This window comes from Cyprinodon variegatus, unplaced genomic scaffold, assembly GCF_000732505.1.
Source record: "Cyprinodon variegatus isolate N-32 unplaced genomic scaffold, C_variegatus-1.0 Scaffold193, whole genome shotgun sequence".
Taxonomy (NCBI): Eukaryota; Metazoa; Chordata; class Actinopteri; order Cyprinodontiformes; family Cyprinodontidae; genus Cyprinodon; species Cyprinodon variegatus.
The window spans coordinates 505,192-523,026 of record NW_015150646.1 but is presented as its reverse complement, the minus strand read 5'-3'; the positions used below and the strand labels follow the sequence as shown (position 1 = coordinate 523,026).

At 40.6% G+C, this 17,835-nt stretch overlaps 1 protein-coding gene across 2 annotated transcripts in view; it reads left to right on the top strand.

Moving 5' to 3' along the window:
• Positions 1–17,829, top strand: part of acadvl (acyl-CoA dehydrogenase, very long chain) — a 22,976-nt gene extending 5,147 nt beyond the window's left edge. For both annotated transcript variants that reach the window (XM_015379531.1, XM_015379532.1), the window contains exons 4-21: positions 1,693–1,764; positions 1,962–2,034; positions 2,117–2,181; positions 2,266–2,400; positions 2,729–2,873; positions 2,975–3,104; positions 3,227–3,352; positions 3,921–4,119; positions 6,784–6,888; positions 7,083–7,169; positions 7,478–7,540; positions 11,136–11,237; positions 11,617–11,714; positions 12,095–12,167; positions 13,499–13,571; positions 13,649–13,721; positions 13,883–13,958; positions 17,050–17,829. In XM_015379531.1, coding sequence (XP_015235017.1) covers positions 1,693–1,764; positions 1,962–2,034; positions 2,117–2,181; positions 2,266–2,400; positions 2,729–2,873; positions 2,975–3,104; positions 3,227–3,352; positions 3,921–4,119; positions 6,784–6,888; positions 7,083–7,169; positions 7,478–7,540; positions 11,136–11,237; positions 11,617–11,714; positions 12,095–12,167; positions 13,499–13,571; positions 13,649–13,721; positions 13,883–13,958; positions 17,050–17,187 — 1,833 coding nt within the window. In that variant the 3' untranslated portion in view covers positions 17,188–17,829. The remainder of the gene's footprint in view (positions 1–1,692; positions 1,765–1,961; positions 2,035–2,116; positions 2,182–2,265; positions 2,401–2,728; positions 2,874–2,974; positions 3,105–3,226; positions 3,353–3,920; positions 4,120–6,783; positions 6,889–7,082; positions 7,170–7,477; positions 7,541–11,135; positions 11,238–11,616; positions 11,715–12,094; positions 12,168–13,498; positions 13,572–13,648; positions 13,722–13,882; positions 13,959–17,049) is intronic.
• Positions 17,830–17,835: the final 6 nt, after the last annotated feature.

Here is a 17,835-nt window from a genome sequence, read left to right as displayed (position 1 = left end):
ATATTTTATTGCGTGACTACTTTACATCGGTTTGGGAAATTATCCTGTCAGATCTTCTGCAGTACAAGGTCACATAGCAAGATATTACCTCCCCTATTAGGGCAGTGGCGGCTTAGTGGTTAGGACACTGGGCTTGGAACTCTGAGTTTGACTCCCACGGACTGCAACTCTGGGCACTGCACCCCAAAAGGATGGGTTAAATGCCGAGGTAAACTTATCCAATATGAGACCAGAGTTCAATTAGACTTGGACAGATTTTATTTGTCATTTTGTTTACACAAGTATAAAACAAAAAGAAATTTCATTTGGAAAAGGTCTCTGGACAATTTCATCTTTTTTAAAGTGCAGCCTTGAAAAAATGGTAAAAATTTACAGTTCTTTTTTTTTTATATATAAAATTATCATCATATTATAATATTAAGGCTGCAGAAGAAATAATAGGATACAAGATATCAAAGGACCCATGAATAATGTATTTGGGCTGGCTGGAGAGTGAAGGAATACACCGGAAAGACATCTATCTTCTCAAAATCTTGATGGTGGCAGCTAAAAAAGCGATTACCAGAAAATGGTTTAAAAGTGACCCTCCACACCTGACGCAATGGATTTTAATAGTAGAGGAAATCTTCACAATGGAGGAAATGACCTCCCACCTAAGGATCAAGTAGAAATACCTGAAAGAACAGTGGAGGAAATGATTTGATACAAATCGGAAAGGACTTACCCTCAATAAGACTTGAACGACAGATAAACCTTTTTTTAAGACTTGTGTGACCCCCACATTCACTAAACTCGGACTCTGTTATACCTTTGCTGTATTTTTATCGCCCTTTTCTATTCATATTTTTTTTTTGTCTGTTTGTTTTAATGTAAATTTGAAAAAAATACTAAATAAAAAGAAAAAAAAAAGCGTCAAAGATGGCTGTTCCTGGAAACCTCTTTTGAAGGTTGATTTGATGACCTCTGGGATCTAGAAGGAAGTTAAAGCCCAGATTAAAAAGTTTTGTTACGATGAGTTCTATGAACTTTGCCCACATGCTGGATCAGACATCAGGGCTTCAGGTAAACATCGATAGGAACCAACCAAAGCTTGGAAAATGTGAAGAATAGTTTAAGAGTTTAGGAACTTTGCATGAATCACAGCAGTGCTCAAAGTAGCAGGACCATAATGATTTGCTTTTATTTATATACAGTTGTTGGAGGCCAAGGAAGGGACTAATAATTACTGCTGCTCTGATAAGGAACTCTAAATTCCGTCCAATTTGTGTGTTGTATGTTAGCAACGAGCACCAACACAGTTGCTTTGCCAATATTAAAATGTCAGGTTTATCTAACCGAATCTAAATGACAGTTTTAGCTCTCCTCGCTTATCTTCAGATTGGCGTAATCTAATTTATTCCAATATACTTTTTGTCCTTGTCTAATGAGATTTGGTGAAGAAGAAAATAAATAGTGAAATTTCAAGAGAGGCGAACACACCGATCATCACCCTACAGGACTAACCTCTTCTCTCTCTCTCCCCTCACCTTTGCTACAGTTGGCTGCCTGCTCCTATTTTATTATATATTTTTTTCCATCATGGCATATCAAGATTCGGCCTAGTAATAGATGCTGTATTAGCTCCTCTTCAAGGCTCTTAATTGGTTGTTTAATTTCTGTTGATGTAAACTTCTCTGCTCTGTTTCTGCGTAGGCCGTGTTGGAGAAGCCTGCGGCGGTGGGCAGCGATGCTGCGGCTAAAGCGGAAAAGAAGAGCGTCGCTGCTGTAGGTTTCTTTTTTCCTGATTCCTGTTAAATTGAGGGATCCATCACAGGGAAAAGCACATCTGTAGCCAGAAATGTTGTAAACTTAAAGGACATTAAATTCTCCAAAGCAGCTGTTGTATGAAGCTTGTAATCACCAAACCAGGATTTAACCTGTTGTTGAAGGTTTTAATCTCTTTTTCTTATTTTTCCTCTCAGGAATCTAAATCATTTGCTGTCAACATGTTCAAAGGACAGATCGCAACATCTCAAGTGTTTCCTTTCCCTAAAGGTAACCCCATCATCACAATAGGCAGGATTTTCTGTTAGTTTGGCGTAGAAATGAATTAAGCAGAGCTATCTCTGTGTTGTAGCGCTGAACGAGGAGCAAGAGCAGTTCCTCCAGGAGCTCGTGGGCCCAGTCAGCAAGTTTTTTGAGGTGATTTAAAGCCTTAATGTGTAGATTCTTTGGCGTCAGGTTCTCTGCGTCGTATGCAGTCCCTTCATGCAGCCTCTCTTTTAGGAGGTGAACGATCCGGCCAAGAACGACGAACTTGAGAAGGTGGAGGATCACACCATGGAGGGTCTGAAGGAGATGGGGGCTTTCGGTCTGCAGGTTCCTGCTGACCTGGGCGGCCTCGGCCTCTCTAACACCCAGGTAGGATGATTGGCTATTACCGTACCGACCCGAATACAGAGCAACCCTTATTATAAGACCAGGATCAGTTTTTAGGAACAAAACAAAAAGACCAAAAAGGCTTATAAACCAAATTTATTTGGTTTAAAGATATTATATTGAAGTGCTAACAATTTCATTGATATTAATTTTGCATTGAAAGTTTGTGAAATAAAAAAAAACACATTTTTGACACATTTAATTGAAATCTTGCATCTTTATTACCTTGAGGTTTTAGAGAGAAAATGGTAGGATGAATGAAAACTTTGAGAAAAAGAAATCTAAAGTGACGTTTATATCTTCCCTCCAGTACGCCCGTCTGGTTGAGATCGTCGGCAGTCACGATTTGGGAGTTGGCATCACCCTGGGAGCTCACCAGTCCATCGGCTTTAAGGGAATTCTGCTGTTTGGAAACAAAGCCCAGAAGGAGAAGTACCTACCCAAACTCGCCACAGGTGATCCGGATCATGATCTATAATCTCTAGATCTGAACAGAAACCTCTGTAGGCACTGTGAATATTATTAGTTAAACTTTACTGACTGTGTCCCCTTCTAGGTGAAACCATCGCCGCCTTCTGCCTGACGGAGCCGGCCAGCGGCTCTGACGCCGCCTCCATCAAGACCACCGCTGTGCTCTCGCCCTGCGGGAAATTCTACACTATGAATGGCAGCAAGATCTGGATCAGGTGAGGAATCCCCTGCATGGTGCTGGACACAATTTCACCACAAGAGGGCAGCACTACTCAACTTATAGAGTCACACAGCAAGGATTGGACAATGTCTCAATGATTGTTTGTTTTCTCCTCAGCAATGGGGGCTTGGCTGAGATCTTCACAGTATTTGCAAAGACTCCAATGAAAGACCCTAAAACGGGAGAAATGAAGGATAAGATCACAGCTTTCATCGTGGAGAGGAGCTTTGGAGGCGTCTCACAGTGAGTCTTCTAAACATTCAGACTGGGTTCCTTCACAGTTTTAAATAGGCTGAAATTAGGCTTCATCATTTTTCCAAATTGGCTTTAAGTATCTGTGTCTTTAGGATCTCATTAAGTGGTTGGTAGCAGCAGATGTTGCTCACACTGAGCCCAGTTATGCTGGATTTCCATAAACTGACCCTAAATGTGTCGTATTAGAACCAGCATGTATTTAGAAAGTATTTAGAAAGTAGTGTTTTGATTTGATTTTTTTTTTTTTGGAGAGTATTTGGGATCTATTGTTAATTAAAGTGCTTTAAAATGGTTTGTTGGGAATCGATACTGTTGAAAACTAAAGAGTTAAAGTGTCTTTATTGAATCCAGACCAATGATTTCAGGTCATTTAGACTGAAAATAATATGGTTGTTTTTGAATGATAAAAAAATGTAAATTGGCACTTTTTGGTTTCATGATCAGTGTAAAAAAGAGTGATTAAATATCATCTTTTCTTTTATGTTATACAACATGAAAGAGGAATTTTAAAGGTATGGCAGGAAAACTCACTTTTCCTCTTTCTTTTTCCTCCCAGTGGCCCACCGGAGAAGAAAATGGGCATCAAGGCATCCAACACGGCTGAGGTGTACTTTGAGGACGTGCGCGTGCCGGTCGACTGCGTTCTGGGCGAAGTTGGCGGAGGCTTCAAGGTGGCCATGAACATCCTGAACAACGGCCGCTTCGGCATGGCTGCGGCCCTCTCGGGCACCATGAGAGGCGTCATGACCAAAGCCGTACGTAAACCAGCGCTGCGTTTTTGGCACATTGGATTCCTGGGCAGAGAGGGAAAGTGGGGGTGGTTTGGAAGGTGCAGCAGCAGAACTGTAGAGCTTTCACATATAGCTTACTTCTCATATATGCTGTCGGATTTCTCATCCGTCGTTTTGAACCGTGCCTGCGCTGCCTCCAACACCCATCATTCATTTCAGTCTTGCTTTACCTTCGTTGTGGGTTGGTGGGAAATTCCCCGTCTCGTGCTTCACCACAGCCTCTGCTTTCTGCTGAAGCAGCAGCAGTCAGACGCTGCAGATTCATATTGGCTGGCGGTGCAGGGTGAAGCCTCCTATGAGCAACTAGATCTCTAACAGAACCTCATCTGTGCTTAAGTTCAATTTATTCTGCTTTAAAAAATAAAAAAAACATCAAAAAGCTCAGATAAAGGTAAATCCTTTTATCAGCTACTGCATGAGTCAGGGGGGAGGGACCTGTTTCCTGTGACACATCAGTCGACCCACAGATTTACATAAAATCTCAACTGGCTGCTCATTTATGTGACCATGTGCTTTAGCAAAACTTTATTTGCTCTATAACAAAACAAGCTTATCTCTATTTACAGATTATAAGGAGGCTCACTTTTTTTCATAGCATGATTTGTTGAATAGGTAGAAACAGAACATTATCGTGAGCTAAATGTAAAGTTTTCATTTCATTTCATTTTGTGTTCGCCCTCTGAATAGAATTCCTCAAGTATTTCAGTTTTAAACAATGTAAAAGCATAAAAAAGATCAGTTTTTGTTATTTAGAACCAACATCTAAAGACGTAAACAGACCTGTGTTTGCAGAGAGCAGAAGCGGCGCGGCTTCGCTGCATATTTATAAAGAGGGAAATGTCACGGCCTTGGTTCTGTTAAGACAGGAAATTCATAGTTGGCACTACAGAGTTCGTTCAGATAGCCATGGGTACTGAGCAGAGAACCTTATCTACATGAGTGACTAATTTAATTACTTATACTGTATATGAGTGACCTATGAAATCACTATCAGGCTTTGTTTTTAAAGACACAGATTACTGGATTCTTCTCTGATCTGAAATTAGTACCTCAGCCTAAATTTGATGAATCGTATGTACGGAGAGTGTAAATCATTTTCCCGTGGGAAAGGCGGTTGGGTGCGTGCTTCGGTGGAACAGTGGTTTGGTGGTGCACGACACATATATGGAGGCCCTACTCTTCAACGTGGCCGACCCGGGTTCGAATCCGACCTGTGGTCCTTTGCTGCCCCCCCTCTTTCATACCCCACCTCTTGTCAGCTGTATAAGAAAACGAGCCACTACTGCCATAGATTTGACTATTTGAGCTGATGTAAGGAGTCCATTTCTCCACTGTGAGATCAGCAAAGTCAATCAATCGATCAACATATGCATAGCGCATGCTGCTTTGCTGCATTTACGCACTGCAACTTGTCAGCTGTATTCTCCCCTTAAGACCCGCATGCACGTCTTATGCCGATTAAGACCAAAGCAACTGGAAGAGTGCTGTAAAGCAACAGTCTAAATCTCCTTAGTAAATGATAAATGGCCTTATACTTATATAGTGCTTTTTAGGAGACTTGACCAAAGCGTTTTACACTACATTCACACACTCACACACTCACACACTGATGTGTGGCAAACTACATTGTTGCCAACGTAGTTTGCCACCAATGGCGCCTACATCCGACGCCACTGTCGCCCCTCCTTCCCTCTTTGATTTTTGCATCTAGATTTACTATAGGAATTTGTTTTCACAGCAAAATGACTCCACTATAAATAAGTAACGTATGTTTTGCTTATATTATTGCATTCAATGTGTATATTATGCATAACGTAAATTAATCACTTCAACAGCAGACACAAAAAATATACGCCTCTCTTTTAGTGGCTATTTTAGTTATTTGGTGTAAATAGAGAAAAAAAATCAGGTTCAGTTTAAAGTGCGGATGCACTATAAATGCTCTCATTGATTATAATGGCTGCTTGTTTACAGCTGCTTGTTTAAGCAATGATGGCGCTGTAATAGCAGAGCATTAGGCATTCTACGGCGTATGAACTCAGACTGAGAGACCATTCATTGGTAAAAACACTCCCACAATGGATTTCTGAGCAGAGATTTAGTAACATTTATAATTATCGGTTAAGTTTGGAAGGGGTGCAGCTGCTGCTTCAGGTGAAACAAACAAATAGACGTGCCTGGTTTCTGTCTGCTGTGCATCACTCATGATAAACAGTTTCTAGAAGATTTAACAGGTTTCAGCTTTTTTTTTTTGATTAAAAGAACAAATTACCCAGGATGAGCATCTGCAACCAGAAAACACCACTTATTCAGCTTTGATCCTGCTTTGTTTTTACAAACACTACTTCCTGATCAATGTTTCAAATCTCAGAACACAGTTTGAGGCTCTTATTTTGAAGTTTAGAAATTTTAATCCATGATATTTATTTATTTATTTTTTTTTTCACCTAAACACATTTGCTGGTTCTTGACCAGGAGCTGTTAAAACTTCACTTTTTTTTGTTATTGATGATTTTTTGCTAAATATTGAGACAAAACCCCATAAATCTAGTCCCTAGTCATGGTTTAAGGAGCTGCTATTTTTGGTCTGTTGTGACGTTATTTTCTGCTCATTCTTCTCTTCATCAGATCGATCATGCAGCCAACAGAACCCAGTTCGGGAACAAGATCCACACCTACGGAGCCATTCAGGAGAAGATGGCCCGCATGGCCATGCTGCACTATGTGACAGAGGTCAGCTTATCTGAAAGCGGATGTTTATCACCCTCTCCTGCAGCCTAATCACATGTCTCTTATACTTGTAGTTGAATTCAGCCTTCTCATACTGTTTAGATCAAAACTGATAGACTGCTGGTTAACTATTGCAAACAAGTTTGCCAGAATGTGCATTAGAATCAAGCAGCTCACAGACGGCATTGTGTTTGCAGTCGATGGCCTACATGATCAGCGGGAACATGGACAGCGGAGCCACAGACTTCCAGATAGAAGCTGCCATCAGCAAGATCTTCGCTTCTGTAAGAACTGACAACTAACACATCTGAACCGAACGGGTCGAAGTAGTGGACAATGATATTTTTATCAACTTTTACCCACTAAGTGTCACAAAAAACTCAGCGTTCTCCATGCAGTTTTAAAGTTGTGAAACCGTGAATGCTTAGCATGTCTTGTGCAATATGCGCGTTCCGCTTTCTGCCAACGGTCCAAGAAGAAGTAAGCATGTTGGGGTGGGGGGGGGGGCTGATTTTAATATATAGTGGTTTTATTGGTGTATTTTTGTTTCTCTAATAGTGGTGTTTTGTTTTTTGTTTTTTTACCTCAACAGGAAGCAGCGTGGACCGTGACTGACGAGAGTATTCAGGTCATGGGAGGAATGGGTTTTATGAAGGTGAGTGCTCTCTCCACAGCCTGGTCTAAACCAAAACCTAAACCAGACACGAAAACTTCTTCCAATTCTTTGTCGAAAGAAAGAATAAACGGCTCAGGATCATAACATTAACAGCAGGAATGTCATTGATGAAACTGCAGGAGGTTTAAGAGGCTCTGTGCTGTAGACCCTCAGCTTGGAAGCTTTACTAAACTGAGCATTGATTTAACCTGTAAAAGAAATGGAAAATGATAGCTATGGTGTTTATATATGTTTTTCTAGGCATATTGATGAAATATATAGACAGCATTTTCTGTTCTGGGTTCTTTTATTTTTGAATAATAGTCATTCTAAAAAAGTAAAAAAATAAAAAATAAACAAACCACTGGACTTCCAAGTTTGAAGATGTTTCGCTTCCCTTCCAGGAACCTTTTTAAATTCAAAATGACTGGATTAGCATTGAGTTCCAATCCTTATAATAGCCCGACAAATGTATATTGCTTTTGGAAGCCTTCTGAGTATTTTCTCTATTCATTTCTAAGAAACCATGTTTATCGGCAGTCACTCCTGTTGCCTGCTGCTCTGTGGTTAATCGGGGTATCTCCAAGTATCAGAAAATACTCGCTGAATCAATATTAGGAAGACGGGAGGAGCATTATAGTAACATTCAACTTCCCCGGCTGACAATAGCAAGCTTGTATAATAGCAGACAGGTGCCAGATGGTTTCCAGTCAGGCATGCTGGTTGTTTTCACTTCCACTTCTTTGAAACGTTGGGAATCTATAAACTTTGTGAACAAGTTGGCAGCACGGATAGGAGTTATAGCAACACTTCTCCTGCTTCATAAATCAGCCTACCTTCAAGAAGGTTCCCAGGTTTTATTATCTTCAGGTTCCTCTAGCTTAGCCCTAATACTGAGCAGGTTTTTTTTTTTATATATATATATATATATATATATATATATAGTGAGGAAAATAAGTATTTAAACACCCTGCTGTTTTGCAAGTTCTCCCTTTAGAAAGCTGCATGTCCACAGTGAGAGACATAATCAAAAACCCACAAGTCACAATGTATGATTTTTTTTTTTTTTACTAGTCATTTTTATGATACAGCTGCAAATAAGTATTTGAACATCTGAGAAAATCAATGTTAATATTTGGTACAGCCTTTGTTTGCAATTCCAGAGGTCAAACGTTTCCTGTAGTTTTTCACCAGGTTTGCACACACTGCAGGAGGGATTTTGGCCCACTCCTCCACACAGATCTTCTCTAGATCAGTGAGGTTTCTGGGCTGTTGCTGAGAAACATGGAGTTTGAGCTCCCTCCAAAGATTCTCTATTGGGTTTAGGTTTGGAGACTGGCTAGGTTGCTTCTTTCAGAGTTGGCTATCCTGGCTGTGTGCTTCGGGTCATTGTCATGTCGGAAGACCCAGCCTCTACCCATCTTCAATGCTCTAACTGGGGAAAGAAGTTTGTTACACAAAATCTCACAATACATGGCCCCGGACATCCTCTCCTTAATACAGAGCAGTTGCTCTGTCCCATGTGCAGAAAAACACCCTCAACCACAACTATGGTTCACAGTAGAGATGGTGTTCTCATCATTCTTCTTCCTCCAAACACGGTTAGCGGAATTACTTCATGACTTTCACCCATGACTCCTCTGGATCATCCAAATGGTCATTGGCAAACTTAAAAAAGGCCTTGACATGTGCTGCTTTAAGCAGGGGAAACTTCCCTGTATGATTTCAAATGATGACGTCTTAGCGTATATCCAACAGTAACCTTGGAAACGGTGGTCCCAGCTCTTTTCAGGTCATTGACCAGCTCCTCCGTGTAGTTCTGGGTTGATTTCCCACCTTTCTTAGGATCACTGAGACCCAACAAGGTTAGACCTCGCATGGAGCCCCAGTCCATGTTTAGCTTCTTCCATTTTCTAATGATTGCTCCAACAGTGGACCTTTTTTCACCAAGCTGCTTTTATCCCTTTCCAGCCTTGTGAATGTCTACAATTTTGTCTCTAGTGTCTTTGGACAGCTCTTTGGTGTCTGCCATGGTAGTAGTTGGATTCTTACCGATTGTATAGAGTGGACAGGTGTCTTTATGCAGCAACAACCTCAAACAATAATGTAGGATAATAAATGGAGTGAAGGTGGACATTTTGAAGTCTAACCGGTCTTTGAGGGTCAGAATTTTAGCTGATAGACAGGTGTTCAAATACTTATTTGCAACTGTATCATAAAAATAAATTGTTAAATAATGTTACATTGTGATATCTGGATTTTTTTTAGATTACATCTCTCACAGTGGACATGCACCTACAATGACAATTTTATATTCTACATGATTTCTAAGTGGGAGAATTTGCAAAATAGCCAGGTGTTTAAATACGCATTTTCCTCGCTGTATATAACGTATGTGTGTGTGCATATATATATATATATATAGGCTGCTGTTGGTCTGTGTTGCAACATGCAAAACTGAAACCACTCTCTTTTTCCTTCTTCTTTTTTTTCTTCTCCTGTTTTTTTTTCATACTCTTACAAAACCTGCTCAAAAGTGACTGCGGCCTCATGCTAGCTGAAGAAATGTGGGCGAAGTGAAACTCTGTAAACATTTATGTCGGGTTGCTTAAAATAAACCAGACTGTGCAGCACGGTTGGGCTGGAGCCTGTTCTGAAACTGGAAGGTTAGCCCAGCGATGGAACAACACCTACAGAGTTTTACCCGATGCAGAGGTCGACCTTAAACATGCATATTCCCCACAACAATTACAGCAAAACAAACTCACACACACAAAAAAAAACTGCTACAGTTAAACATGTTCAGCCAAAAATGTCTGCAGGTGCATCACAATAGACTAGAAAGTTAAACTTTTATATTCTGATTAACAACCAAACATTTGGAAGCTCAGAAAATCTGAATATTACATCAGACTGATATTGATATTTGTTGCCATTGCAGATCTTATAGGATATGTGATCAGAAAGTTGAGTGGAAGGAAAACGTTTATTAGAAAAGTGTAGAGAAGCAGCAGCAGCTTTGTATTGGTCAAATATATAATATAATATATACTTAAGATACTCCACTCTGTGCAGTGATTCTGTCTAATATGAAAGTTCCCCTTTTTGACTCAAACTCTGAGATAAACAATCGTTTCAGTGATTTAATGATCAGTTTGTGAAGTGATTGTTTAATCACAGATCATTTGGGACTATTCACACACAAATGAGTGACACTGGAAAGATTTTTGCAGATTTCGTGCATTTTGACTCAAAGTTTCACTTCAGCAGAGAAACTTCTCCCTTTGTGTCAGTTTTAGTTTCTGTGCTGCTTTGGGTCCTGGCAGTGAGTGTTCAGAAGCACCTAAAGGGGAAAGAGTCTTTGTCCCACTTTGCCACGGCTGCTGTCGGGGTGTGTCCCACGTAAATAGATTCAAACATGACATTTCACACGAAACTCAAATTAACAATAAACTTCTAAGGTCACTAAAGCAAAAGGAGATGTGATTTCTGTGAAAGTTTCTATAGGAATCTCTCTGTTTTATTTTTTTAGGGAATACTAAAACCCCCCCAAAAAAAACAAATATAAAGGAAATGTTTGCTTGTACTCCCGCAGGGATCTGGAGTGGAGCGGGTGATGAGGGATCTACGCATTTTCCGAATCTTTGAAGGCACCAACGACATCCTGAGGCTCTTTGTGGCGCTCAATGGCTTCCAGGTACCGTAAGAGCTTTCAGCTATGAATTCAGTAGCATTTGTTGCGGTTGTGAGAAACCGTGTCTGATAAAGCTCGAAAACACAGTGGAGGAAGTTAGGTTTTTTTTTTTGTTTTTTTTTTCTTTTTTTCTTTTACTCTCCGCATTTCATTTTTGCTTACATTTGGAAACCGTTCTTCCTCATTTTCTTCTCTGGGCCTTGCAGCTTGGTTTTAAAATCTGAAGTCTGCGCAGGTCTGCTGCTCAGGAGGAACTGTCATGTTGACAGGACAGCAGTCAGTCGTGTTCCCCTATGAATGCAAAAAAAGTGCAACGATAAAGCGATGAAACTTCCCAACAAACACTTACCTGTGTCTGTTGCTTGTCTTTGCGTTTTTGCAGAATGCAGGAAACCACCTGAAGAGCTTACAGAAGGCGCTGAAGAACCCCTTCGGAAATGCTGGGCTGCTGACGGCAGAGATCACAAAGAGAGCCAAAAGGTTGCTCTACATTTTCTCTCTAAAGCATCTACCAGGAACAAACACAAACTGCTGATGATGGTGGGAGATATGGAGGCTCCAGTTCCATACAAAGCGCTGCAAGAAGTGTATCTATTTGCTGTCATTTCCCTTCTTTTACAGCTTATGTTTGTTTTATCTGCCATCTAACACCACAGCTCGTGGGTTTAAGAACAACTTCCTTATTTATAAAGCTGCCTGGCAGAAGATAGTTTGTTCATTGCTGATAGCAGAGAACCTGCATCCAGACGTATCTCTTCTTCTGTGCTATAAGTCTATATTTCATACTTGAAGGGATTAATGGAGTCAGATGTTGGATTAGCATTGGAAGAGTTGATTTAATCCTTTTCTTCTGTTTGCAGAAAGGCAGGTTTGAGCACAGGTTTGAGTCTGCAGGGAAGCATCCATCCTGACCTGGCACAAAGCGGCGATCTGGTAGGTTTGGGATTCTTATTTTTTACCTGACTGTGTTAATCATTATTATTATTCCCCCACTAAATGAAAAAAGGAAGAATTTATTATTACCTAGAGGCTATTAATGACAGGAGGTGAAATGCAGCTCCAGATGAGCCGAGCGTCTGGTGATTTCACGAGCTTCTCTTCCGTTCCCCCATATATTCCATATATTCCCGTTCCCCCATATATATTCCTGTGTTTTTCTCAATAACATACTTGATGAGGACACAAGTCCACACTCGCGTTCTTTTGAGTCGGCCAAAAAGCAGGCAAAGAATAGATACCGAAACTACTGTTCTGGGTGCTAAGAACATTGTTAAGGTGGTTCAGCAGCAGTACTGTCATCATTAATATCATATTTGTAGTCCCCACACTGCAGAGATATTAGAATCTCTCCTTAAATGTCTGCCAAACCAATTTGCACAGGGAGAAATGAAAGCTTTGAATAAACCAAACATTACCCGCCACATATCTGACTCAATAACCATTTAATGTCATTAATTTCAGATGGAACTATTCACATACTTGGATTATATTAAACTGCACTTAAAATATTCACCTCTGTTCGGCGCCATTTTCCTTTTTCCGCTGAGCACGCAGCAGACAGCTTGCTTGGACTCACAATAAATCTCAGGATACCTAATAATACATAGAATACTCCGACCCATCCTTCAAAACAGGCAAAAAGGAGGCTGCATTTGTTGGCTGCTTGATGATGATTCTTCCAATCGGAACAGACGTCTATGACGCGGTATAACGTAATCGGCCAACAAATCTGGCCGCCGAAGTCGAACTCAGCATACATCTCCCTTCCTTCTTTACCCGTGTGTGAACGCTAGCCTGCCTCCCACTGGCATGGCAGAAGTATTACACCTATTGTAGCTTCGGCTTCAGGTTTCATCTTTACACTTAGGGTTTTTTCCGTGTGGATTCATGAGGATGTAGCCTCTGCAGTGTTCCACAAAAGCTCAAGTGGTTACAGTAAAAATAATCACTGTGTTCTCAGTTGGTTGAGTTAACCAATTTCTGACTGAACCGAATACATGATTTCATCTCTTTCCTGTTTTGAAGGGAAGTGGTCATTTAAAAAAAAAACTTTGGCTTAATAGTTTCCTCAAGTAAACAGAAGGTTGAATTCTTTCTTATTACACGTTTCTTGATACCAGTCACCTTAAAATAAACAGATGTTGGGCTGTTTTCATTTCTAATCCTGTTTTAGAGCCTCAGCCATCTGAGTGCAGTGTTGTGTGGCACGTGGCCTCGTCCTCTAAGCATGTTTTTTATTTTTATTTTTTTTGCCCGCCTTCCAGACGGTGAAAGCCATCGAGCAGTTTGGAGCCGTCATCGAGGAGCTGTTGGTCAAACACGGCAAGAAGATCATCGGTGAGTGTTGGGGTTTGGCTCGTAGATCTGATTGGTTGTGGTTCGTCATCTTCAGTAAACTTTAATCTCTTTTACAGACGAGCAGTTTGTGTTAAAGCGGGTCGCTGACTGCGCCATCGACCTCTACGCCATGGTGGTCGTCCTCTCCAGGTTTGCAAACCTCGCCTCCTCTCTGCAGTTGACACAGTTTCACTTATTTTTTCCTCCCACTGAGAAGCTCTCACCTCCTCCTTTGCTCTGCTTATAAACCTCCATCAACTCTGAACAGATTTCTTGTTTTGTTCTGGTTTTGTTCGTCCTACTCTCTGCAGGGCTTCTCGCTCTCTGAGTCAGAGCCATCCCTCAGCTCAGCATGAGAAGATGCTGTGTGACACCTGGTGTATGGAGGTAAGGCCCTCTACACCACCGAGGTTTAGTTTATGGGTCCAATTTGGATCAAATACAGTTAAATGAGAGGAATATTAAAGTGATTCTTGTTTAGTTTGTTTCCATGGTCTTATTAGTTACTGTTTGAGTTTAATCAATATTATTTTAATCCACGTTTTAGATTTTTTTTCCTGTTTTTTTTTCTAGCTAGGATTGTTAAAGTGAGCTACCAATTTGGGTCCTTGGGCAAGACCCTTCATGCTAAAGGACAGAACACACCCAATCTGATTTCGCGTCCGATCCGACAGAAAATCGCGTCAAACGAAGTCAAGGCGTTTAGCACTCGTTGAAAAACATGAAATCTGTTAATCGCACAGGGAAAGAGTCAGTTTTGCCGTCGCACATTGCGTATATAGCAAGCAGGAAAGACTCAAGCAAAAACAATAAAGGAAACATTTAAAAGAATACTTTACCTATGTCAGGAGCTCAGGAGGACAGAAAACTGATATAGAGATCCACTTTGAGCCTCGAAAAAACAATGAAGGACAGGAAGCGCAGTTTATCAATCTCCTCAGAAAAATAAATTCAGTAAGAAAAAAAAAACAGATATAGTAAAATGCTGGTCCTCTTTAAGCCTCACAGAAAACAAAATAACGAGGCAGACAGATCAGCTAAGAACGGCGTATCTCACCTCTTTATGAAAAAAAGAAAAGCTTCTATAACTTCCCAGATCTCTCTGAGAATCACTTCTCTGCCTCAGTCAGCATATAAACCATCCCACAGTGTTTATTGCTGTTTTTCTTAATTTTTTCACTTTAGGCATACGAACATTCTCCATCTGTTCTGTGTGGAGATTCTGCACAGACTTGTTAAGTTGGGCTTGACTTCATATTCTGTCTAAGTCAAACATGGGAAATTGATTTTGTGTACAGCACAGAGACAGAAGTGAAGGAATCTGTGCAGGTCTGCTCACCCTCCCTAGTCGGAGCCTCTCTATATGCAGTCAGTGTGACACGGGAAAAAATCTGATCAGAGATTAGTAAGTCATGAAACTGGTGGGTTCTGGCCTTAATGCCTACTTTGTAAGTCGCTTTGGATAAAATTGTTTGCCAAATGCATAAACATAAATGAGTTTTAGTTTAAGCTTTGTGCTTATGTGTTCATCTCGTGGTTCTTCTAGGCTGCTGTGGTTTCTTATGACCTGATTCCATCAGTCAAATGTTAAACTTAAATTGAACGAAACCACTTACCAGATTTAAAGTGTATCCGAAGGATTAAAAGATAAAAAAACAATAAAACAACAAACCTTAAAGTAACGGCTGGAATTCTTAAAGACAAACAATTTTAACGATTTAAATACAGGTTTAGCTTCTGTCTCTGTTTCTGTCCCCTTTTTCCAGGCAGTTGATATGTTGGCTAATGCTAACCAAACCAGTTTAGACTTAAGGTTCGATCTCCATGTGGCTTCTTAGCCTCTTTGCTTCTTCTTCTTTGTGCAAAAGGTTGAGGTCTTCATAAAGATCAATGTTATCAGTTTGAATGTGGGTTTTCTGGTTGGAACATCCAGTTAGGATTCAATTCCAACCTTCTGGTTGGTTTAGAGGAAGATAGAAAAACCAAAAAAATGCCTTTCTGAAGAAGCACTCAGAGGCTACGTTCACACTGCAGAATGAAATGATCCAAATCCGATTTTTTTTTTTTTTTTTTGCCCATATGCGACCTGGATCTGATCTTAATATGACATTCTCAACAACACAAATCTGATATTTTTCAATGCGACCCATTCCGCTTGGCTATATGGTCCTGAATCCGATATGTATTGGATCTTTTCAAATGCGACCTGAACGTCATTAATACTCAACAAAGGTCACTATTCTGGGTCTTGCTACGCAGAAGCGGGAAGAAAAACAACAACCATGGAGGACAATAATGCGGATGGCAGCCTTTTTTTTTTTTTTTTTTAAGCCATCTTGGAAAGAGGTTTGGAAAGATCGCTTGATGCGCTCCAGCACTGCCATTCATGTTTCCCTGTGTAAACACAGGTAAACTGCGCATGTTGGATACTTGTATTGCATGAATGCAGTGCACACAGGATGTACAAATTGCAGATGTGAACGCAAACGCAAAAAAAAAAATATAATAATAATCTAATTTAACAATAACTCAGCATTGAGCATTAAGGCCTGCAGGGTGAATGTAGCCTAAAGGCTGGTTTATGCTCAGAAACTAGGTCGTCTGGGTGGGTGTCACAGTTAACGCAGATTTGCCTCCGCCCCTTCCGCAGACACTCTGTTGCATCTCTCCAAAACTGTAGGTGACTGCAGACATGAGGCCTCTGATTGGTCAAATCTACATCCGCTCTACCCTATGCGTGTTTCCTGTTTGGTACCTTACTGGCTTGTGTTGTTTGTATAACCGCCATTATGGGAAACGTCTTGTGAAGATGGACCGGCTAGAAAAGCGAGGTGTACGAGAACGCTGGGACCCTTTTTCCACCTGGATCCCCGCTCTTTTTCGCCCTTGTGTTCCTCCATTGTCACACAAACTTGCCCCCACTTCCTCACCGCCTCGGCAGTATCTAAGACCCCAGCTAGTTCGTCATTGTTCCTCTTGCTTTGTGGCGTGGAATAATATATCGCCGACCATGTTTCAAAATTGAGCATAAATGAAAGATATTTGCATGAAGCTCACTGCGACACACTGCTGCGGGAGGATAACCAGCCTTTAGAGGCGTCTGTCGTGGCTTCATGTTAAACAGGATTCACCAAACTGTTTTAAACGTGCTGTTTTCAGACTGTTGAACCTTGAACCCAGCAGGACAATGATTCTGAGAAAGACAGCCCATTTATTTTTCTTTTAGTTATTACATCTTTTACAAATGCTTACAGTTGCTTTTATCCCAAAACCCCTTTTGAGAAATGTGAAATTGTATAAAAAAAATGTATCTTTATTGGTAATTATATTAAATATTGCTTCAAAAATGGATACAAGGTATAGTTTGATTCTGGTTAATTTAGAGTAAAAAAGTCATAAGCACCCCTGGCTCTGTGCTCTTCCTTTGATGTGGAATCCTAACCAGTAAATGTGGTGATCTCCCCTCTTCCTCCTCCAGGCTCATGACAGGGTAATGCGGGACATAAAGCTCCTGCGCTCCGGTGAGTCCAAACGGCTCTTCAACAACATGAGGTCCATCTCTGCTGCGGTGGTGGAGAACGGAGGCGTGGTGTCTCCTCATCCGCTGGGTTTCTAGATCACCACCCACACCGTTTTGGTTTTCTTTTCTGTATTTAACCAGGGTTTTATTTCCCACACTTTTGCATCTAAATCAGAGCATGACTGCCAAGTCCAGCCAGTTTCCAACCAATTTAAATAAAACCATGTCTGCTCAGTCACATCAGTGCCCTTTCTTTAAATATGTACAACTAAGCTGTGGAGCATTGTAGCATTAGCTACAGCTTTCTGAATTCGAGCGTATACCTCAAAATGGAAAGTGTTTTCGTGGTTGAAGATATCTTTAGTCCTCATGCTTGTGTCTAAAGCAGCAGATAGTTGAATACGTGCAGGGAGATTGTATATAGACCAGCAGCTTTGTACCTTCATGACTATAGCTGACTGACCAGTAATTCACTGCTGAAAATGTGAATATAAGCAGTTCCTCTTGCTTTACACAACATAATCAATGCAACTCAGAAAATTACTGTTAATAGGGAGGTTATCTAAAAAAAAAAGGCAGTTCAGTCTGTGCACTAAGGCTTTTGAAGGGCATATTTTAACTTTTTGTTTCTATTTTTTATTTGTACACTTGCCTAATTTGTGTTGAAATGTATTTAACAATGTGCTTTGTATGTACTTGGATGCCTTTCTGCACGTTCAGCTCTTATAAACACAAATGTAAGAT